Genomic DNA, 23,876 nt, shown 5'->3' with positions numbered 1-23,876 from the left:
ATTAACAAGGGGGAAAGAAATGATAAAATTGAGATTGTTTAGATTGTTCATGAAAGTGTTCTGGGGAGACTCATTCATCATTTAGGAAATTATATGAACAGGGCTGGATTTACATTGGCAATGGGAAGAAAGAACAACTAGGATTTTGAAAACACATTACAGTATTTTTACTTTTTGTATAGCCCTTAGTGCACAATTAAACATGTAAAGTTATGCTAAATTATAGACACCAGAAATAAAATGAAAATAAAGTGATCTGTTGCTAGAACTACATTTTTTTAGGAATGGTTTTATTACTTAAAAATTATCAGAGTAATAAATTTTTAAATAAAACTTAAAACCACCAAATACACATTAAGGAGAGAGTAGAGTCCTCACATTTTCCCCCTCCATTCCCAATCCCCAGGATCACCAATGTTATTTAAACATTGTTGAATATTCTAGAATTTTGTTATGCACATATAAGAATTAATATATAAATCTGTGTTTTAAAAAATGAGATCAAACTAGACATATTGTTCTGCAATGTGCTTTTTTTCATTAATATTTCATGACCACCTCCCCTGTCAGTGCAATCTGGTCTGACATTCTTTTCAGCAGCACCATGGTATTCCATAATATAGATGTAGCATGATTTATCTGCATATGGCTAAATTTAAAATGATTTTATCAGATTTGTTGACTCACTGGATTTAGAAAAATATTTTTTTCTTCCCAAAAGGAATATCAGTACATGCCCAATGTTATATAAATACAATACACATACACACATATAAATGTGTGTGTGTGTGTACACAGTTTAAGTATATAAAGTAAAAACTGTTAGATCTCTTTTGCCTCTCTGCACTTAATTTTAGCACTCTAAATTAATCCCTATTAATGATTTGGTTTGTAACCTTCCATGCTTACAATTGTGCATGTACTATATCTCTACATTCTACAAATTCCTCTACAATTTTTAAAAACTTACTATATCATGGACCTCTTTTGTCTCAATGTGCACAACATGATCTGCATTATTCTCTTACAGTATGATTATGTAATTATGTAATTACTTAATTAACTAGCTCCTATTGATAGGTATTAGGACTTTCACAGTTTCTTTTCTTTGTATGCTCATGTTAGTATCTTTGAAAGTTTTATCCCTAGAAGTGATAATCCTGAGCTAAAGAATAAGCTAATTTAAATTGTGACAGGTAAATTAAAATTGCCCCCTGAAACCAACATTATATATATATATATATATATATATATATATATATATATGCTCACTGAGTTATAAATATAAATATTTAGAAGCATAAATATCTAGATTGATGCATGTATTCATTTAGACATCAGCTCATTATGATTTTGTGTGTGTCTGCTAAAATTTCTGTGCTTGCCTGCCTCCTCCTGGATTATCAAGGTTATTGCTTTCTTGTCAGATATCCTATCATGGCAAAAATAAAAGTAGGGAGGGGTCTGGGCAAAGGGATGGAGAGGAACTTAATGCTCAATGTCTTGGAGCTTTGGAGTCAGACAGACATGGCTTTGCATTCTAGCTTTGCTACTCGGCAGCTATGTGGCTTTGGATAGGTTGCTTGTCCTCTATGAGTGTCAGTCGTTTAATCTACAAATGATAGATTTATAGATAAGAGATGCAAATGATAATAAAACCTATTTCAGAGTGTATAAGTATTAGCGTTGATATTATATATATAGTGTCTGGCACAAACTAAGCACTTCATTATATCATTATTTAAAACATATACGTATATACATACATGCATACACATATATAATGTTATACTGACAAGGTGACTTGCCATATTAATACGGTTTTCCTAAATTCATTGTGATAAAGGGCTGCATATTATTTCTAAATCAATTTCTCATTGCCTACTTCATTTTCTTGAAAATACTTCCTAAAATGTTCGCTGGAAGTGCTATATTAACTTTTTTCAACTTAAAATAAATAATGGTCATTGGATAAGACTGAATTTAAATAATAGATGTACTAGGGATCTCTTTTGTTTATCCTCATGACTCTGACCATCACAACACGTGAATGATTGCCCACTGAGCTCCAACACTGACTCCACCCCACAGCTTCATGCTTCTAGAGCTAAATGCCTGCTCATTTTGTCCCTCGGATGTTCCACAGGCACTTGGCACTTCAAACACAACGTGGATAAACAGGACCTTTTCATTCCCCTGATCCCTGCTCCTCTTCCCCGATTCAAGTTAATACCACTAATAATTTCTAAAGCAGGAACTGTGACACATCTCCCTGTTTGCCCCCCTTCCTCACCATCAAAATGATCCCCAACGTTATATATTTGCTTCACTCCTTGAATATTTTTCCAAGTCTATTTCTTCCTCTCCATTCCTGCCATCGAGGCCCAATTTAGGTCTTTATCACCTCTCTATTTGAGCTGTTAAAATAGTTCCCTACCATTACTTGTAGTTTCCTCTAAAACATCTGCCCAGCATACACCACTCTCCCGTGTGCAGCTCTTCAACGGCTCCTCATCACTGTCAGCATAAAGCCCCAGCTATTCAGTATAGAAACCAAGCCCTCCCTGGCCCAGCACCTGCCTTCTCCAGCCTCATCTCATGCCTCTCCCCACCTCATATTTCTCAGTCTCCAGTCCTGTCTCCTACCTCTTTACCATCCTCCTTCCTTTCTTGCCTAATTCCCATTGATCCTTTATGACAGCTCATGTGTCATTTCTTCCAGGAAGTTTTATCTAAGCTAGAGACCCTATTCCATGCTCCCACAGCATCTCCATATGCCTTTCTCAAAGCTCTTAGCATATTCTATTAAAAATATCTAATTAGGGGTCTGTCTCCCCATATGGACCCGAAGCACCTCAAGGGCAAGTATTATTTATTTTCCCCAGCACCCAATCCACTGCCTAACACACGACAGGAGTTCAATGAGTATTTCCTAATTGATTCATTTTCTTCATTTCCTTGAAATAAATCAGTATCTGGAAGTATAATGTACTCGCCAACTAATCAACTTATTAATTGAGCTCCTACTATTAAAAAAATATTTTGCAAAGATTAATAGGCATTCCAAAAAGTGGAAGACCTTTGCTTCCCATCTAGACTGAGAAATTAAAATATGACTATATAAAAAGCTACTGGTGAAGCATCCATCTTATGTAAAAACTGCTGTTTGAAAATTTAACCCTGCTATTTGGCATCTGTAAGTGCTTGCTTGCTTAAATAATAAGGAAAATAAGACTACTCCCACTTCAGAGAGGCCATTAAACCTTCCCCAGATGAAGTTACAAGTGCTGGCACGAGGCCAGGCCTTTGGTTGAGGTCTCAAGGTCCCAGCACATAGGGACTCTTTAAGAATTTGCAAAGGGGGCCAGAAACACCCCATATTTGGGAGACAAAGGTAAAAACATAAATAGGGGAAAGTTATTCCATGTTGGGGCCCAGAATTTGAGTGACATTATTCTCTGGACCCGCTCATAATAAATGTAACTCTATCTAAGTGTTGCTTGGTTCTTCTCTGGTTTTCTGTAACACTGCAAGTTATGCAGACAAGCAGTAGAGTTCTGAAAGAATGATTCCAGGAGGTAGGGTGTCCCTCTGACTTCCATCCAGGATGATCAAGATGAATTGGGACTGTGTTGGTTGCAAAGTTACAGTATCTGGAGAAGCAAAAAAGTGAAAAGAGATGAACCACAGTGTTCACTTTCTGCTGCTTTCCTATGATGCAAAGCAGAGAATGAAAACAGAACGGAGAGTTAAATTACAAGGCACAACAGAAAGAAAATGCGGGCCTTGTTTCTCAGGTCTTCTGGCTTCTCCTATCTCAGTGGTTGGCAAACTGCAGCTCGCAAGCCACATGTGGCTCTTTGGCCCCTTAAGTGTGGCTCTTCCACAAAATACCATGTACCCTAATTAAGTTAATAACAATGTACCTACCTATATAGTTTAAGTTTAAAAAATTTGGCTCTCAAAAGAAATTTCAATTGCTGTACTGTTGATATTTGGCTTTGTTGACTAATGAGTTTGCTGACCACTGTTCCATCTCATCACTCAACCCTGAGAATTGTGACATGGTGTCTTACTCTGTAGTTCAGACTTACTCTCTACCACCCATCCTCACCACAGCTCAACTCTGGAGCAGTTCATTACATTTCTTTTGCAGAAAACAAAAAACAAAAAACAACTGGTTTTCTCAAGCAATTGTTTCTGAAGCTTGAAATCAATTTATTATCTTCAAATTTAGAACTGAAAAAGACTAACTCACAAAGCAATATGAAAGGGGGAAAGTAGATAATATCATAGTAAATTAATTTTCAGGTAATTTGTATAAGACTAAGTGCATTAGAAATCCAGGGAAGGGAGATTTTTGTGTAAGGAAGAGCAAGCTAGAAAAAACTTAATGAAGGGTTTGGACTTGAGTTTGGCCTTGAAGGATGAGTAGGCCTTGTGTAGGCAGAGGGAAAGGAGAAGTGCTTCCCTTGTAGTTCAGACATACCAGTGGGAGAGGTCACTGTCGGAGACATTGAGGCGACCTGTTGTATATATTATTGATAAAGGCATTAGCCAAGACTCTTGCAAGTGACATGCTTATTCTCCCATTCTTCAACTCTTCTTCTTATGCTAAAAAAAAGGGAGGGGCACTTATTAAAGAAGAATGTGGTAATTCACACAGTATAGAGCTAAACAATTAAATCTCTGGGATACTAGAAACTGAAGGATCTATAGAGACCCGAGCAACTTGTAATTAGCTTTCAAGCTGTATTTCACCTTCTGTTGCTTTTGTTTCTCCCTAATGCAATGACTTCCTTCTCAGGCCAGTTTCTCCACTCAGTAGGGTATGTTCCCCTGACAGCTTCCTGCTCATATCCTAACAGCTTTCCTGTTAACCTCTGTTCAAAATGTCTTAAGGGGGCCCTGGCCAGTGTTTCTTAGTGGTTAGAGTGCTGGCCTGTGCACCAAAGGATCTCAATTTCTAGTCAAGGGCATGTACCTCTGTTGAAGGTATAATCCTCATGTGTGGGAAGTAACCAATGGATTTATCTCTCTCACATTGACGTTTCTTTCTCCCCCTTCCTTCCTACCTTCTACTTTCTAAAAATCAATGGGAAAAAATATCCTCAGGTGGGGATTAACAAACAAACAAAACAAAGGCCCAAGGGGGATCTCTGATTAGCTTATCTCCAGAAAGGGAAAAACAGTGCTAGGCAGACAAAAACTGTCAAATAAATAAATAGATGAATGAGGTGATATATGGCATAGGGGCAGATTACAGAGTCTTGAAAACCAGTCTTTGATCTTGAAATTATACATGTTTGTTCAAGTTTTAAAGTAACTTGAGAGAAGTGTTTCAGAAATAGAACTTGTCCAGTGATGTTTATCTCCTGAGCTGGGAGAATAAGAAAACCTCTTAGAAGATCATTTCCCCCCAAGAATCCAAGTGTGAATTTTGATGAGCGTTTTTACTGCAGCAAAGCCTTAAAAATTGAGAACAGGACTGCTGGGTGGGAGGACACAGAAATCATGGGGAGGCGTTAGAGTAATAGTTCTCAGAATGTGATTTCCAAATCAGCAGCGACAGCATCACCTAGAACACGGGGCCAATCTAAATTCTCATCAGGCTCTCCCCCAGAATCACGCAATCAGAAACTTAGGGGGTGGCCTGGCAATCTGTGTGTTAACCTGTCTCCAGGAAATTCTGTAAGGTGCATTTCAAAAGCTACTTTTGAGTTTGGTGATCTTGAGCAATTTCTTTGACCTCTTCATGCCTTGGGGGTAAATGCTAATATTGGTGCTTACTACACAAAGTTGATATGATTAGTGTACTAGTAAATAAACAAACAACAAAAAAAGTATTTTCTATTGTTATCATGGATAGAGCTTGTTGTTTGAAAGATAGAGAAAAATAAAAGATGATTCCTAAAATTGGCTGAAGTATACATTGGCTCTAGTTGATGGCCAGAAATGGTCCGTATTATTCCTGTATGGATCATACAGATTCATACGAGACATTCATACTTTGTTCGGTAAAATCTGGTGTTGCTGCTGTTTTTCTCAAAGACTATGTTTACTTTGTTCCTCACTGATAAGTAACTTACCTTCTCTGAGCCTCAGTTTTCTCCTTATGGTTCCACTGAATAGTAGAAATAACATGTATAAAGTTTTCACCACATAGTGTGTGGTCAGTAAATGGAGCTGTAGTTATTTGATATCCATTTCATCCTTTCTCCTCCCGGCCCCACCTTTAACCAGGGTTTCTGCCTCTGCTTGTCAACATCTCTGTGACTGTCTTTTGCATTCTTCCTATTCTTCTAAGGGCAGAGCTAGCCCTTTCTCTGAAGGGATAAATAGTTACTACTTTACGCTTTGCAGGCCACATAGTCTCTGCCTCCACTACTCAGTTCTGTGGTCATGTCACAACGTAGCCACAGACAAAACACAAACAAAGCAGGGAGGCTGTGTTCCAAAGAAACCTTATTTGTGGGCCCTGAAACTTGAATTTCCTATAGTTTTCACATGTCGTGAAGTATTCTTATTGTTTTGATTTTTCCACTCCTTTTACAAAGAGAAAAGCCAGGTCAGCTCACAGCCCGCCTCCCCCAGCTTCTCTTTGCCTTTCTCTTTTTCTCCCTGACTATCTACTCTTCTCTCTTTTTTGTCACAACCCAGTCACCACCAACACTAGACCCAAATACAATACAAGCAAATTTTTAAGTATTTGTGTTTGTTGGATAAAGTTTTATGTTTTTCATTGTAGCATAAAAATAAACTAAATCTAAGATTTGCTTATATATTCAAAAAAGCAACTTAGATCCAGTTGCTTAAGTTTTCATGTATTTTCTATTTACCTTTTTTTTTTTTAATATAAATTAAAAAAAAAATGTTTCCATGAAACAAACCATAACAGAACAACAGAGCCCAGGATCAACCATTGGTACTAAAATATGCTGGCAATCAACCCTTGATATTTTCTCCAATTAGTTTTTTATCCATATACTTTCTTAGCTCTGAATTCTTCTTATATATTGAACCTAAAACAGTTCTTCTTGCCTGAACTTAAAGAGAGCTAACTCTACTCTGAAGAGACAGGACTGGCCACAGCTGGTGGTGATTGGTCTGAGCTGTGCCCTTGTTAGTCACCCGGTCCTGTTTTCAGATTCACTCTGAGCCTCTCTCCTACCCATCTCCTTCTGTCACACGGTGCCTAAGACTAGTACATGTATTATTTGCTAATTTGTTTAATTAGCAAGTAAAACCCACTTTAAAAATGCTATTTGCGGTTCCTACGCCTTTTGAGGCAAGACGATGTAAAAGACAGTATCTGACCCCGAGGTGCTATTTGAAGTTGGAGGGAAATATGTCTTTGCCTTTTTGGTTAAATAACTACTTCTTAGGTGAGGAAGGCAGCTAAAGGGTAAAATTAACTATAGAATTTATTCTATGAAGAGCCATCATACCTGAGAAGTGGCTTCCCCTGCTCTCTGTTAGAATGCTGAGTTCATGAGCTCTGGGTGGGTGTAAGAGATTCCCATCACTACCACTACCATTTTCATATTCATTTTAACATACGGTCCTAGGTATTATAAAATAATTTACCTACTTGGTAAAAAAAAAAAAAAAAAAAAGTGTAAAGAGTATCTTGTTCTTCATATTTTACTATAAAAAAGGAAAAAAGTCCAATCTCTTTTGAAGGGTTTATGATTCAATTAGAAAATATATTAGGAAGCACACTCAGCAGGTGTCAACTTAAATCCATCTTTTTGATGATAGCCTTATTTTTATTCCAGTGCTAAATTTTTAAATTAATTTTAACATGTTATTTTAAGAGCTGATAATGGCACATCTTTGTCATAGCATATTTCTTTAACAAGTGAATTATCAATTCTCAGGTACAATCTTAGATTATAGTAAAATGATTGTTAACTTAGTTTAAGTGTTTTCTATAGGTTAATTTTTAGTCGCGATAATAGAAGTAACACATATGAAAAGAGATAATTAACTGAACTCTAGCAAAAAAATTGAGGCCAAGAAATGAATATTAGGAAGATATTTCATTAATAATGTGTCATTAGCATACATTACTTAGAATTTAAACCCCATTTATTACACTGTAGATGTCTTTTATATTAAGATGTTCCCTGAAAGGGTCAGCATATCGATGTATTTATAACTGGGAGTTAAACTAGCATAAAAGGAAAAAAAAAATAAAGGTCAGTTGAGAAAATATTGAGAAATTTGTCCAGTGTACAGTTCTCACTTTTGGCTGAATTCAAAGGTAAACCATTCTTTGATTAGCATCTTCAATTAACAGTGACCGCATCAGGACTCAGATCTTCTCTCTCATGTTCTCAGTCAAAGAAAGCAAAGTAAGATAGAAAATAGGAGAGGTACAGGAGTATCATACCCTTGGCAACTGAGAGAGAAGTCCAATCCCTTGCTAATGTAATACTGACAGCTTTTGCCAGAGAAGATGGAACAGAGTGTGGGAGAATTCCGTTATCATCTAACAGTACGTTTAGGTAACATCCAGTGGAGCCAGTGCTGGCCTGGGAATCAAAAAAGGGTAATAATAGAAGTAGTTTCTTTTCAGTTTCTTTCATTGACCCAGAAGAATAGCTTCAAGGTCACTCTCTGTTGCCACGATTTTCAGCCAGTTAGGTCTCTCTCGGGTGGTGAAGCAATGATATTTTTGCTGCGTGGGCCCCTCCAAAGGGAGCAGCAAACTTCCCTGTCATGTGGGGGCTTTTGGTGTGCTGTCAGGGTTTATTCCAAACACGGAGGCTCTGGTGGTCCTCTCTGTCCATGTGTCTACCTGACTTTAGATCACTATTGCCCATCGTGTCAATGGCTGCAAAATTTAAGTGTAACACCTATCGTGGCCTAGACCAGTGGTAGGCAAACCGCGGTTCCTGAGCCACATGCAGCTCGTTGCCCCCTTGAGTGTGGCTCATCCACAAAAATACCAGAGCGAGTCTATTTTGAAGAAGTGGCATTAGAAGAAGTTTGAGTTTAAAAAGTTTGGCTCTCAAAAGAAATTTCAATCGTTGTACTGTTGATATTTAGCTCTGTTGACTAATGAATTTGCCGACCACTGGTCAACAGAGCCAAATTTCAACAGTATAAGGATTTAATTCTTTTGAGAGCCGAAAACCGACTTCTGTGCTGGCCACAGCTTCAATCGCACTGTACATATGCACCCAGACTTGGTATTTTGTGGAAGAGCCACACTAAAGGGGCCAAAGAGCCACATATGGCTCGTGAGCTGCGGTTTGCTGACCACTGGCCTAGACCAATCAGAGAAAGAAGTTACAGAAAACGCAGATATAATATATACTAGCAATTCATTCTTTTTGAATAGAATGTTTTGGTATTCATATACCACTCTCAAAACCAGTGGCCACTTAGTATTGATCTCTGTGTTTATCTAAGTTCCTGAAAGGAACTTAGTTATTCTTCATTTTTAATATATATATTTATTTTTTATTGCTTTCAGAGAGGAATGGAGAGGGAGGGAGAGAGATAGGAACAACAATGATGAGAGAGAATTATGGATTGGCTGCCTCCTGCATGCCCCACACTGAGGATTGAGCCCACAACTTGGGCATGTGCCCTTGACTGGGAATCGAATTGTGACTTCCTGGCTCATAGGTCAATGCTCAACCACTGAGCCATGCTGGCTGGGCTATTTCTCCTCATTTTGTCCCCTCGCCTTAAGCAGGGACTAGGTCATAGTTAGCAAGAGAGTTAGTTGTCTGTGTTAATGTTTTGAGACCTTTTATTTTATCACTTGGGAAGAGTAATGAGATTAAGTAGAAGCTGGTTAGGACCTATTCTTCTTGCAAAGGGAAGTAGGAGTTTTTAGGAGGTATGTCTCCTTAGTGGGAGGGAGTGCAATGGGTGCTGCTTCTTATAAAGTCAGACAGACCAAGGAAGAGATCCTCCACCAGGTGATCAATCAATCCCTCAGGCCTCAGAGGATCTGGGAACCTCCAGAATTATATGCAAAGTACTGTTTTTATGACCATAAATGTATAGGTTGTATTAGATTCTCAAAAAAAATGAGGCGCACACACACACACACACACTCAAAAATATCCAATTTTTAAAGGGTTTCACATAAAATAAGCAGTGGAAGATCTTGGAGTGGGACTACCATTCAACTTTATAAATGTTTAAGCTTAGAGATGGATTTCATTATAGAACAGCAGTACTTAAAGTAGTTAATAATGAAACAGATCTCTGATATGATGTTTATTGTCCTTTCTTCCCAAAATATTTCCTATTCAAATTGACATACAGTAATTAATGTTCAACTCATTTAATATTAGTATTTTACTAAAGAAACATGTTAATGGCAGGAAGACAGAGCCAAACAAAATGAATAAAAAAGCAGTTAGTTTTGTCTCTGACACTCAGCAATATCATTCATTCATGTGGACACTCTGATGAATAGTGGGAATGCAATCATGGGGGGAAAGATCTCTGTCTTTCATGGGATTAAAGTTTCTGGAGACATCTCCCAAACTGACAGTTAGAATGTGACATGGAGCTAAATGAAGAAGCATGGAGAATAGGAAACTAAGCTGGTCTGGGATCCGAGGCAGGCTTCATAGAGGAAGTGACTCCACTCAGTTACTGCTATAAGAGAAACTTCAAACACTATTGAGGCACAGAGAGGCCAAGTAAATGTCCAAAGTCACACAGCTAGAAGGGAACAGTGGCAGGACCGTAGTCCAGGCCATCTGACTCCTAATTCTGTATGCTAACCCCTCTACTCAAAGGCCACCTGTGACTCAGGTAGTGGTATTATAAATAGCAGCATGCCACCTAATAAAACATGGAGGGGGTGAAGGAAGTTAAATGTTTTCTGACTTCAAATTCAGATTCATTAACTGTTAGGAGGCTCAGCTTCCCCTGTAATCCTCTCTCTAACCTCTCACCACCCAGCCAGAAGAGGTGTTCTGACATTCGTGAGGAATCTAAATTTCCATATCTTCATCATGTGTTGGGTTGCATTTTCACTCAACCTCAAAGATAACAACTTCATCCTTTTAATCATTTATTCTCTCATTTATTTACTCAACTTCTCTAACATTTTTACCCTGACTCTTTTGAGGGTAAAAATGTTACATATGGAAACTTCCTCAAAAGAGATAAAAAACAATTCAATTTTTAAAACTAAGGGGGAACTATTTCTTTTTATTTTATTGGTTTTTTTACAGAGAGGAAGGGAGAGGGATAGAAAGCTAGAAACATCGATGAGAAACACTGACCAGCTGCCTCCTGCACACCCCCTACTGGGGATATGCCAGCAACCAAGGTACATGCCCCTGACCGGAATGAAACCCACGACCCTTCAGCCCGCAGGCCAACACTCTATCCACTGATCCAAACCGGTCAGGGCTATTTCTTATCTTAGTTTTACCTCAGATGCTTTCCTAGTCATTTAAATCTGAAAAATCAGTTACAAAAATAATGCTGGAGAAAAGAGGAAAGAAACAGCTTCCATTTCTTCTTGGTGTTTGTTTTTTCATGGTGCTTGTATGTGTTCCTTCCTCTGCTACCTGGGCCCGAGGCAGGTGCTTAGGAAGGCACAGTGCTCCTTGAGGCCACTGCAAAGCTAGTGTGCTTCCAGGTCCCACCTCTCAGGAAGTGACTTGGGTGCTGGCAAAAAAAAAATGCTGCTTATTTTTTTTTCCTATGTGGTCCCTCTGGAACAAATATATTCCATTTGGGTTATGTCATGAATTTCATTTGAAATAATGAGACTCTCAGTACCTTTTGTGTGTCACCTCTCTTTCACATCACTTGTCTGGTAGCATCAAGAATACTTCCTTACTGGAAATAGATCCTTTCACATTCAATAATAGGGTGGCTAGTGTTCATTTTTCTTGGGAAAACAAAAATGTGCACCTTTTATCCTATTATACTGATCCACCAGCTTCAGATTATCTGATTTTCTAGCTTCTCATTTTCTCCTGTATCTTAATGCTATTATTAACAAGAATTCTGTTGCTAATGGTTTTGAAAAATAATATGTGTGCTTTCAGCTACTGCCTCTATTTTTATGGTTTGTCTGATTTAGCTGGACTTTGATAATTATTCCAAATGCTGCTTTGTTGTGAGGAGCCCTAATACCCTTCTAGATTTATTTTCAAAGTCCTTACTTTTTCTATAAGAGAATGGAGTTAATATTTTAACTATTAGCCAGTAGGTGAAAAATACCTCTAAGTAAATACATATTCTGTAGTTTATATCATAATTTTTAGTTTATATTCTCTATGTGATATAACTTTCTCTCTCTCTCTCTCTCTCTCTCTCTCTCTCTCTCTCTCTCTCTCTCTCTCTCTCTCTCTCTCTCTCTCTCTCTCTCTCTCTCTTCCTCTCCCCCTCACTACTTTTATGTATTTACATAGGACAATAGTTTCAATGAATATCTGTGCATATTTTCTTCATGGTGAAATTTTATAAGAGCATAATCCTGAGCAGTTTTCCCTTAATTTTTGTTTTATTTTAGGAAATCCAAGGTGTTTATAGTTATAAGTTTGTTATAAAAATTTTAAAGGTTATGAGTTATCCATAAAATTGCTACATTATTGGAATCTTCCTTCTAAAATCCATATGATGAAGGTAACCAATTTTTACATGGAATCACCAGAACTTACATAATTTCTAAGTAACACTCTTATTTTTTTCTCTCCAAAGGAACTTGATGCTTATTTTATAGTAGTACTCAACATTTTCATTTTGTAATTAAGAGGTTTTTTTTAAAAAATGGCAATAATTAAGGATTCTGTAAATACTTGAAAACTTGGTCCCAGGTGCCATTTGGTGAGGTCAATCTTATACTCCATATTCTTAAAAAGTTTAAGATATTTTTCTACCATATTAAATTTGTAGTGTGACTTGAAAGTAGCATAGTTATAAAAGTAAAATAATCAATTTTGTTTATTTTAAGGAGTATTGTTCTTTAGAAAGCAATATATATTACAATTATTTATACAGGTTATTTTTGAAAACATGATTTCATGAATTATATAGTCTAGCTTCAACTACTAAGTTAATTTGCTTGTTGTTGGTGATAGAGTAATGACACTTCTAAAATCTTGAAGATTTATGTATTTTATCTAGTCTTTAAAAAATAATTATTTTGCCGAAACCGGTTTGGCTCGGTGGTAGAGCGTCAGTCTGCGGACTGAAAGGTCCCAGGTTCGATTCCGGACAAGGGCATATACATTGGTTGTGGGTACATCCCCGGTAGGGGGTGTGCAAGAGGCAACTGGTCGATGTTTCTCTCTCATCGACGTTCCTAGCTCTCTATCTCTCTCCCTTCCTCTCTGTAAAAAATCAATAAAATATATTTTAAAATATAATAATTGTTTTAATTTCTGACTACGAAAATATACATTCCTTAAATGTTACTTTTTGCCACATTTTCACATTTGCATTCTCTTTCTCTTAAAACTATTATTGTTCCATGAACTGAGAATAGGCTACAGACATTTGCCTTCATATACTTTAATGAATATGTCTTAAACAAAAGGGTATTCTCTTTCATAACCACATTATAGTTGTCTAAATCAGAAAATTAACAGTCATGCAATAATAGCATTGAATTGTTGACATTACTCAGATTTCACCAATTTACCCCAATAAAGTCCTTTATAATAAAATAAAATACTAACGTGTACTAGTATTAACTTTTTTATTGATTTGAGAGACAGAAACATGGACTTGTTGTTCCATTTATTTATGCATTTATTGTTTGCTTCATGTATGTGCCTGATTGGGGATGGACACCCAACCTTGGTGTAGCAGGACAACATTCTTGCCAAATGAGCTCCCAGCCAGGGCCTGATTATGTATTAATTTCAATTGTCATGTCGTTTTACTTTTGAAGAGTTTAGATTAGCTATTTTGTAGAATGTCCATCAACTTGGATTTGTCTTAAGTTTCCTTGTGACTATATTAAAGTTGTGCCAGACTTTTAAAAAATAAAATTTTATAAGATATGATTTTACAACAACAAATCACATTTCTGTTTATAGTTCTGAGAATAAATACAATTATTTGTCATATTTGTATTAAAGAGAGTACTCATCTCCAGCTTCCCAGAAGAGAAGACTCTCCTAGAAGATTTTATATATATATTTCTTAAAAAGCAAACTTGGCTTATTTATTGAAGATATAATTAGTTTTGATTGTTTATGTAATCACATAGATTATTATAGTATTTACTTAAAAATAATACAATGTACTATAGTGTTGATCTTCTCTTTTCACAGTTACTTCTGAATGCCCAGAGAAAGGACAAAATTTTTTTATTTCCTTAGATGAACTTGAATTCTTATCACAGCTCATAAAATCCTTTTTGAAGCTGGAAAAAAATGTTCAAGAATTGTTTGAAGAAATTTTTTTATCACTCAAGATACCAAGGAACAATAAATCAGGTAACATGCCCTTTTGTTTAAATTGTAAATCTATTATTCTCCCTATTTTTGCTTCCTGCCACTGAATCTATTCCATTACTTGAAAAAAAAATTTATAGAATCCTTTAAAGAAACATAAAGCCCAAGAGAAACATTAAGTAAAGAAAATTCTATTAAACCATAGAATTACATTTTTATCCTTTACACATGGCAAATTCCATAATTCTAGTTGACAAAGCATCATAAGTCAATTTCAGATAATTGCCTTTAACTAAAATCAGATTTTTATTTTTATTTTTATTTTATTTATTTATTTTTTTAATTCAAAGAAGCACAGCCTGGCCTATGAAAAAAAAGAAGCAGACTTAATGATCTAGTAGCTCCTCTTCTACTAGCAGCTGGATGACCTTGAGCAAAAACATTTAGCATCCTTAGACCTCAGTTTTCTCATTTTCCAAATGATAGTGTAGCACTAAAATAAATTTCTCTTTGTTTCCTTTTACAATTAGATGCTTTAGATTGCAATATATTATGTAGGGCTGTGAGAATTAAATGATTTATTGAATGTGAATACTTTAAAAGAAACTCTAGCATTTCATAAACAATAAATGTGTTCTAATAGTAATTAGAATTATATAATATGTTACTTTAAGTTTAGTATAATAAAGTCCTTTTGAAGAAAGCAGTGCCATTTGTGTTGGAAGAATGTTTCTAAAATTAAAGGTAGAATTCAAAGCCATAATATGTTCTGTGTGTTCATATCTATACTTATACAGATTTTCACCTACATCAGAAAGAACAATACAAAATTCTCTTTTACATGATATCATATGTCATTTTAAGGAATAAAAATAGATAGTGGCTGCATTTGTAAAACAAAGTTAGGCAAGAAGTGAATCTGAGATTTCAAAAGCTGATATCTTAGAAACAAATTACATTTGCTTTAATATATTTACCTTTAATATTTTTAAATTTGCTTTGCTCAGGTAAATAATGTTAGAAAAGTTACAGGGTTAAAGTTTGTTTTATATTAAGCATAACTTACTAACCTTCTATGTTTCAAGTTAAGTTTAAGTAATATATATTAAATTATAAAGTAACTAATGTAGAGTACTTTTCCAAATTTGGAAATAATTTGGAAAAGTGGAAGTGAATTATAGAATTCGGATGCTGGCAAAGAAAATCAATGGAAAAATAAAAATATTACACAAAATATTAAAGTTAAAAGACAGAATAAAAAAGTAGATTTAATTAGGAGATAATGTGAGCCCTAGAGGATTTTCTAAAAGGAACTGACTTGGCCATGGAGAGATCTGAGTAAAGAAATATGACATCTTAATATTTTATTGCAAAATGTTGATTCCTTGAGCAGTTGACACTTGGGATAGGTACTCATACATTATTCCTGGCTAAGATTTGGCATCCCTCATCCACATCTGTAGCAGATCTTTTCTGAGGTGGATAAAGAAACAGTGTATTTCAACAAATCTGTACCCTACCCATTTGGTCTCATCTTGTATTGGTCTTAGGCTAGACCTTAGAAAATTTAGGTCAATTCTGAGTACTTGATTTCCCTTAAGAGCAACATAAATTGAAAATTAGAATTGCATTAGAAAGTTACTGTAAAGATGTAAAACTGACATGGCTAAGAATTGAAGCAAAAAATTGTCATAGTGATTTTTAAAAAAAGAAGAAAAAGTGTGTTTGACGTCATTAGATTAAAATTAAGCAATGTTGAGATTTGGCAAATGCTGTATATTTCAGAATAGTAGTTCCCATTATTGAATAACTCGACAGAGAAAATATATTATTATTCCACAATATTACTGTCTTATTTCAAATTTATTATCATATAAGCAGCATGCCAGATAAAATCAACTTCAGCCCTAGATGGTTTGGCTCAATGGAAGAGCATCAGTCCTCAGACTGAAGGATGTTGGTTCGATTCCTGGTCAAAGGCATGTACCTCGGTTGCAGGCTCGACCCCTGGCTCTTTTCGGGGGGGGGGGGGGCAAAAAATCGATGTGTCTCTCTCACATGGATGTTTCTCTGTGTTTCTCCCCTTCCCTTCCACTCTCTCTAAAAATCAAAGAAAAAATATCCTCAGGTGAAGATTTACAAAAAAATAAAATAGAAATAAATAAGAGCAACTTCAATTGTTCTATAGAAATATATTTGTGGATTATTGAACATAATATGGAATGAATTTTGAAGGACAGGTATAAGAAATGTCTAAGTACTAGAGCACCCTTTCTGATATATATCTTCTTTATTGTTAAAATTTATATATTTTTGTAACAAAGCCAAGATTGATTTAATCTGGCATAACTTTACAGATCCCTGAAAAGAATGATCTTGGGGGAAATTGTCAGAAAAATCTTAAATGTTTTATTGTGTGTAAGTCAAGCTAATCAATTTTTATCAAAAACCTTTGTTTCGTAAATCAGAAAGGAAAAGATTCCTTGAAATGGATGATTAAAGAAACCAAACGTATCTTAAGTTATCCTGATAGTTAATCTTTTGCTTAAAAATCTTGTGTGGGAGAGAATGGGGGAAAAGATCAAGTCATTTGGTTTCCTGTGTATTTCCTTTGATTGGAGCATATTTTGCTAATAAAGATCTTGGAAAGAGTTACCTACTATGTCTATGTAACCAAAACAGTGTGATGAAAGGTAAGTTTGTGTTTGTATGTTTTTATTGTCCAGATGTTTTAAAAATACCCAGGTGCTTAACATCACATAAAGAAAATATAAAGATGCTTAGCCAAATAATTTACTTTTTACTTTGATGTTTCCTACTATGTTATCAAGTTAGTCAAATTGGCAGAGTTCTTAGTAATTTGAATATGATTCAATAGATTTTATAGAGACACAAATTTGTTTTTGAGAAATAAGTGGTATTTAGATACATTTATTTGCTTTTATGGGTCATAATTTGATGGTTTTCTTTTTTTTGTCATTTCAGGAAAAGATAGGACATTATTTGATGGTTACTATATTTCTTTTAGGTGATTATATCTTATGAAGTAGCTTCAGGTTTGATTCTTTCAAAATAAAGTTGTTCTTAGGGCAGTTCCTCAAATTTTCCAAAGGTGGCATCTGAGATTTATCTAAACCAGGATTTCTTGGCCCTCATTTTTCTTTAGCCCCAGCAATGACAAAGAGCAATGGCTGCTTCAATTGGATGTAAGAAGAACACTTAGGGTTTGTCTCAGAAGAATCAAAGATTTCAGATCTTCTGAAAGATTGTTTGTACTCTTAGGGGGTCCTAAGAGGGGTCAAATGGCTTCTAAGAGTTCCTTAGCTAGATGGTTAAGGGATTGTATTAGGGAGGTGTATGTAGTTAAGGTAAAGAGGCTCCTAGGGTTTGTAAAGCTCATTACACTAGGACTTTAGCTGTTTCTTGGGCAGAGAGGTCGAAGGCTTCCACATTGGAAATTTGCAAGGTGGCCACCTGGGCCTCTCTTCATACTTTTTCATAGTATTATCTCTTGGATGTAGTCTCTTCTACAGATTCAGCTTTTGGTGGGAGGTTGCTTGTGAGCCAGAAAAGAACAGTGAAGAAAAGAAAGACTTGTAGTTCCCACTTAGAGCTGCCAACAAGGCAAGTTGCTTTGTAGTACACACAATGGGAGCCTATGAAGACCAATTTGGGTGTGAAAGTGGATGTCACAGGGAAGTACTGCCAACCTCTACTCTCCATGAAAGAGAGCAACAGTGTGGGAACTAACCAGAAGTGTAAAATGAACCACAGTGAACTCTGTGGGGGAGGCTGCTCAGCAACTAGCATTCCTGTGACTCTCTGCACTCTACTGAGGCCCTCTATCGGGGCATGCTTCCAAAGAAATCAGTGTTGATTGCATGCAAATAACCTGTGTTTTAGACCATTTAGCCCAAAATGGGCTACCTTCTCTAGACGATGTGAATAAGTGTATAGGATTTTCAATATACTTTTAAATATGTGAAATAATATGTCACATGTTCACAGAATTTATGAAGTTTGACAATTTGGGATTTTAAAGTTGACCATTTTGAATTGCCAACAAATATAAAATGCCACAATTTGTTAAAACCATAACATATTTTACTAGTGTAGAGTCAAAGTTATGAATCTTCTCTTAAAATTATTCCTTTTGCTTCTCTATGTAGGATTAAGTTTTTAAATCTTTTTTTAATTTGGAGGGAGACTACATTATAAAGATTATCAAAATTGTTTGATAATTCATTTTCTATCTTACTATAGAATTGCCCATCAGCAAAAAGGCTTGGGAAGCTTATCTTTTTACTTACTAATCTTGAAAATAGCCAGATGGCTTATGTAAATATCAAAGCATGTTGAATGAATGAATAAGGATATTGTATTTAGAGTGTAACAACAAACATAAGATAATTAACTTTTTTCATAATCTTAAATTATAGCTACGCAATGGCAGATAGTTATTTACAGATAGATTTTGCAAGCTTATACTTCAAACTAGTGTTATTATTCCAGAGTAAATACCTTTTAAATTGGCTGGTTTTGTGAGCTCTCTGTAGAAAAGTAAAGTGACATTAAGAATTCAGGTGTTGCTCCTTCATGTCATTAACTTGATCATCATTATTTTTTCTTCTTTAAAAATGTTTTTTGAATAATAGTTCTTCATATGGTAAAGAAGAAAAAAGAATGTATGCTGAAAAGTAGTCTATTTCTATTCCAGTTGTCTAAATTCACTCTCCAGATGCAACTACTTCCATATATATATCCTTATGTTAAAATAAAACAAAATCTACACACACTATGCAGATTCTTTCCCACTAATAGTTATGTAGAAGCACCTCATTCTAACAGCTGAATAGTTTTCCACTGGTGCATTTAACCAGGTACTAACTGATGGACATTTAGGGTTTTACTTTCCGATTTATTTGCGACCACAAACAATGATATGATAATTTTTTGAACAATATCTTAATATTGCACATGTATATTTGAATGATAAATTTCTAAAGTGGAATTGTCAAGTGAAAAGATCATTAAGAGGATGAAAATACTAACCATAGACTGAGAAAACTATTTGCAAAACACATATCTGATCAAGGACTTGTATCCAAAATATAAAAAATAAAAACTTTTAAAATTCAACAAGGAAACAAAAAAACTCAATTTAAAAGTGAGAGGAGCTGAAACCGGTATGGCTCGGTGGATAGAGCGTCGGCCTGTAGACTAAAAGGTCCCAGGTTCGATTCCGGTTAAGCGCATGTACCTTGTTTGCTGGCACATCTTCAGTAGGGGGTGTGCAGGAGGCAGCTGACCAATGTTTCTCTCTCATCGATGTTTCTAACTCTCTATCCCTCTCTCTCACTCTCTGTAAAAAAATAATAAATAAAATAAAATAAAAAACACATAAAAGTGAGGGGGGGGGGGAAGTGAGCCAATTATTTGGACACCTCACCAAAGAAGATATATAGATGGCAAGGAAGCATATGAAAAGATGCTCCACATCATATGTCATCAGGGCATGCAGATTTAAACAGGAGGGCGCACTACACACCAATTAAAATGCCTAATGTTAGAAACACTAACAGTATCAGTTCTGGCAAGGATGTGAAGCAACAGGAACTCTCATTCATTGCTGATAGGGATGTAAAATAGTACAGCCTCTTGGAAGTCAATTTGGTTGTATTTTCCAAAGCTAAACATTGTCTTACATGATCCAATAGTCATGTTCCTAGTTATAAACAAAAATGGGTAGAAAACTAATGTCTACACAAAAATCTGCACACAAATGTTTATAGCACTTTATTAATAATTGCCAAAGCTTGGAAGCAACCAAAATAACTTTCCTTAGGTAAATTTGATAAACTATGGTACATCAATACAATGGATATTATTCAGTGATAAAAAGAAATAGATATCAAGCCATGAGAAAACATGGAAGAATCTTAAATGCACATTGCTAAGTGAAAGAAGCCAGTCTAAAAAGCTTACATATTATATGATTTCCACTATATGACATTTATGGCATTGTGGAAAAAACAAGTATAGGGACATGAAAAGAAATAGAGAAAGATGCAAACAAAGGGAACCATATACCATGTTCATGGATTGGGGAATTATCATCATTAAAATGTCCATGTTACCCAAAGCAATCTATAGATTCAAAGTAATCCCTATTAAAATGCCAATGGCATACTTCACAGAACTAAAACAAATACTATAAAAATTTTTGTGGAAACAAAAATGACTCTGAATAGCTGCAGCAATCTTGAGAAAGAACAACAAAGTTGGAGGAATCACAATACTGAATATCAAACTATAGTACAAAGCCATTGAAATCAAAACAGCTTGGTACTGGCACAAGAACGGGCATATAGACCAATGGAATAGAACAGAGACCCCAGAAATTGACCCACACCATTACAGTCAATTAATATTTGACAAAGGAGGCAGGAACATACAATAAAGACAGTCTCTTCAACAAATGGTGTTGGCAAAAAGATAAATTAGACCACTAACTTAACACCATACACAAGAATAAAATCAAAATGGATAAAAGACTTAAATGAAACCATAAAAATCCTGGAAGAAAACATAGACAGTAAAATCTCAGACATCTCACCTAGAATTTTTATGGATGCATCTCCTTTTTCTTTATTAAAAATATTTGATTAATCTGGATTTTATTTTAATGTTAAAATTGATCCTTATTAATATGTATTATCTTCTTAAAAATACATTAAAATGCAAGTCATAGAGAAAACATTTTAGGTTAACTGGAATAACACTGATCTAAAACCTTCTTATCTCTGTTGAGATATTTGTTGAGAAATGAAGTAGGATTCTTAAACTGTAGTCCATGGGCCCTTGAGGTTCATGATTGCCCTTTACAAGGAGCATTAATTGTGTGTATCTGTGTGTCTGTGTGAAGTTCCCATGGAGTCCTATTGTGCATTTTGGATGGAGTGTTCTCTCACTTTTATTCAAAGGTGTTCATAAATCCAAAATGATTAAAAACACTAGAGTAAGGAAAATGTTTCCTCAGAATAGATAAATACTGATAAGTTTTCCAAAGAGGATGTTATCACTATCAAATAATCCTTCTAGGGAATGTTTCAGTCAACCTTGTTATCTGGGAATCACTCATGATTAAGTTCATAAAACCATATTTAGAAAAACAAAAACCACAAAAATTTTCAGATGAATATTTTGGTCAGAAGCCTTACTGAGAAATATCAGTAAGGTTTTCAAAATTTGTTTGCTCAGGACATAAGGAGAAATTGACTATTTTATATGAAATTATATAATTTATATAAATTAAACTAATTAATAGAACCTTAATGGAAAAGTGGAATACTTTTTTTTTTTTTTTTTTTGGCATATGTATTCATTTTTTCCTCCAGGTAAAAGATTTTCTTAATTATAAAAACTGAGAAACTTAATTATAAAAGTTGAGAAAATTTTTCCATTTCAGGAGTTAGAGATTATTGTGTTTTTTAAATTTATTTATTGATTTGAGAGAGAGAGAGAGAGAGAGAGAGAGAGAGATTAATTTGTTGTTCTGTTTACTTGTGCATTCATTGGTTGATTCTTGTATGTGCCCTGACTCAGGATTGAACCCACAACCTCAGTGTATCAGGACAATGCTCTAACCAATTGAATTACCTAAACAGAGCTACAGATTATTTCTTACCTGTTTCAGTGTTTGCATATCTCCAATGAATTATTGATATACTTATTAAGAGTGTAATTTTTCCTGATAAGTTGATGTTCACCTATGTACTTTTGTTCTTCCTTGTTTTAAGAAATGAAGTATTGAAGTGCTAAGGGATTCCACCAGTTTTAAAATGCAATACTTTAGAATTTAACTTTTTGCATGAGCAAGGAAATTAATATTTACTTTGTATTCTCAACTTACTCTACCTTATCAAGATGAAAATGAATTAATAACAAAAGGATCTGTATTTAACATTATAGTATATGTATGCAAATCAAATATTAGTGTAAGTAAGACAATAATTTTATAAGTTGAATGTCTGGAAGGACTCAGTATATTTTGATACTATCATCATTGTATGGTGACATCACCCTATATCTTATGAACTATATTCTCAGCATCTTGATATGCATGTATGTGTGTATATAGTATGAATAGAGTTTTTCTACATCATTAATTTTAACCTGACTCTATTAATTACATCTAATATCATTTGCTTGTATAAATGTATGTTTGTATGTTTTCTTTTTTATCTATTGCATAGGAATTTTGGGCACATCCAATAGAGAGACTGTAATAGAGAAACCTAGAGCAAATGAAACCAATATTTCTTCAGAGCAATTGCTACTAGGAAAAGAGGTAAGTGAGGGGGAAATGGGAGGTGTTTCTTTATTTATATACTAGAGACCCAGTGCACAAATTCATTCACCAGTGGGTTCTTTGGCCTGGCCTGCAGGGATCAAGCTGAAATCGGCCTTACAACATCCCCCTAAGGGTCCCAAATTGCAAGAGGGCACTCTGCAAAGTTGCTGTCGCTTGGCAGCCCCTGTGTTGAGTATCTGCCCCCTGGTGGTCAGTGTACATCACAGCTACTGGCCAGTCAGCCTGGAACTTAGGCTTTTATATATACAAATAAAAGCATCATCATATGTCTGTGAATTCATTAAAAATAAAAATGTCTTGTGTTTTAACACTAAAAGAAATAATTCTTGGTTGAAAATTGGTTTATACATTTTGACGAAACCTGAATTGAATAGATACACTGCTCTCTTGCACAGTCTGTTCCATGGACAGCTTGCGAGGAGGGAGCTGGAAGGGAGGAGGTCTTTGTTCTCATCCCAACTCAGGATCTACGCTTTGAGAATTTGGACTGTAGATAATTGCTGAAAAGGGAGAAAATGGAGATTCAAAAGGAAAGGAAAAAGGAAGTAATAGTTAGAACTGGCCTTTTAGTTTAGTGTGTCCTATTTGTGCTCAGATCCATTACCACTCTTCCCTGCTCTGTTCTGTATTATAGAGAATTACATCTTCCAGGTTTCCTCGGATACTGGAAAAGTTTAGCCAATGAAAGGCAGTGATGGAAGACCTGGATGGTAGATATTAGAGAAAAACCAGAGTATGTTTCCCCCTCCTTTGTTTTAGGGATTATCTCTAGTAGTAGTATCTGTGATGCCTTCATTTTTTTCATGGGCTCTGCTCCCACCACACAATCCTCCTCCATGATTCCAGTTCCAGCTAGCAGTCTTACCTTTAGCTTTGACTCGTGGCCCCACAAATTGGATTCCCATAGATAGTCCCTTTTCTTTGTTTCTCCAGACCTGGGAGTAATAGTGGCTTCCTACTGAATTATTATCTGTCTGGCTTCACAGCCCGTGATTTGGCTCCATACAATTTCATCACCTTAGTAAACTACATTAACTTTTTTTTTTTTCCTGTTGAAATACCTAGAATGGTTTCTATTTTCTCAGTGGACTTTGACTAATAGT

General features: G+C 35.4%; 1 protein-coding gene across 1 annotated transcript in view; it reads left to right on the top strand.

The window, feature by feature from the left end:
• The window catches only part of KIAA0825 (KIAA0825 ortholog), a 319,903-nt gene that overhangs the window by 71,374 nt on the left and 224,653 nt on the right, over positions 1–23,876 (top strand). Inside the window, exons 5-6 of the mRNA XM_045571737.1 lie at positions 14,277–14,441; positions 22,655–22,749. Of these exons, the coding sequence (XP_045427693.1) occupies positions 14,277–14,441; positions 22,655–22,749 (260 nt within the window). The remainder of the gene's footprint in view (positions 1–14,276; positions 14,442–22,654; positions 22,750–23,876) is intronic.

This window comes from Pipistrellus kuhlii, unplaced genomic scaffold, assembly GCF_014108245.1.
Source record: "Pipistrellus kuhlii isolate mPipKuh1 unplaced genomic scaffold, mPipKuh1.p scaffold_m20_p_4, whole genome shotgun sequence".
Taxonomy (NCBI): domain Eukaryota; kingdom Metazoa; phylum Chordata; class Mammalia; order Chiroptera; family Vespertilionidae; genus Pipistrellus; species Pipistrellus kuhlii.
The sequence above is the reverse complement of the archived record's forward strand: the minus strand, read 5'-3'. Positions and strand labels throughout refer to the sequence as shown.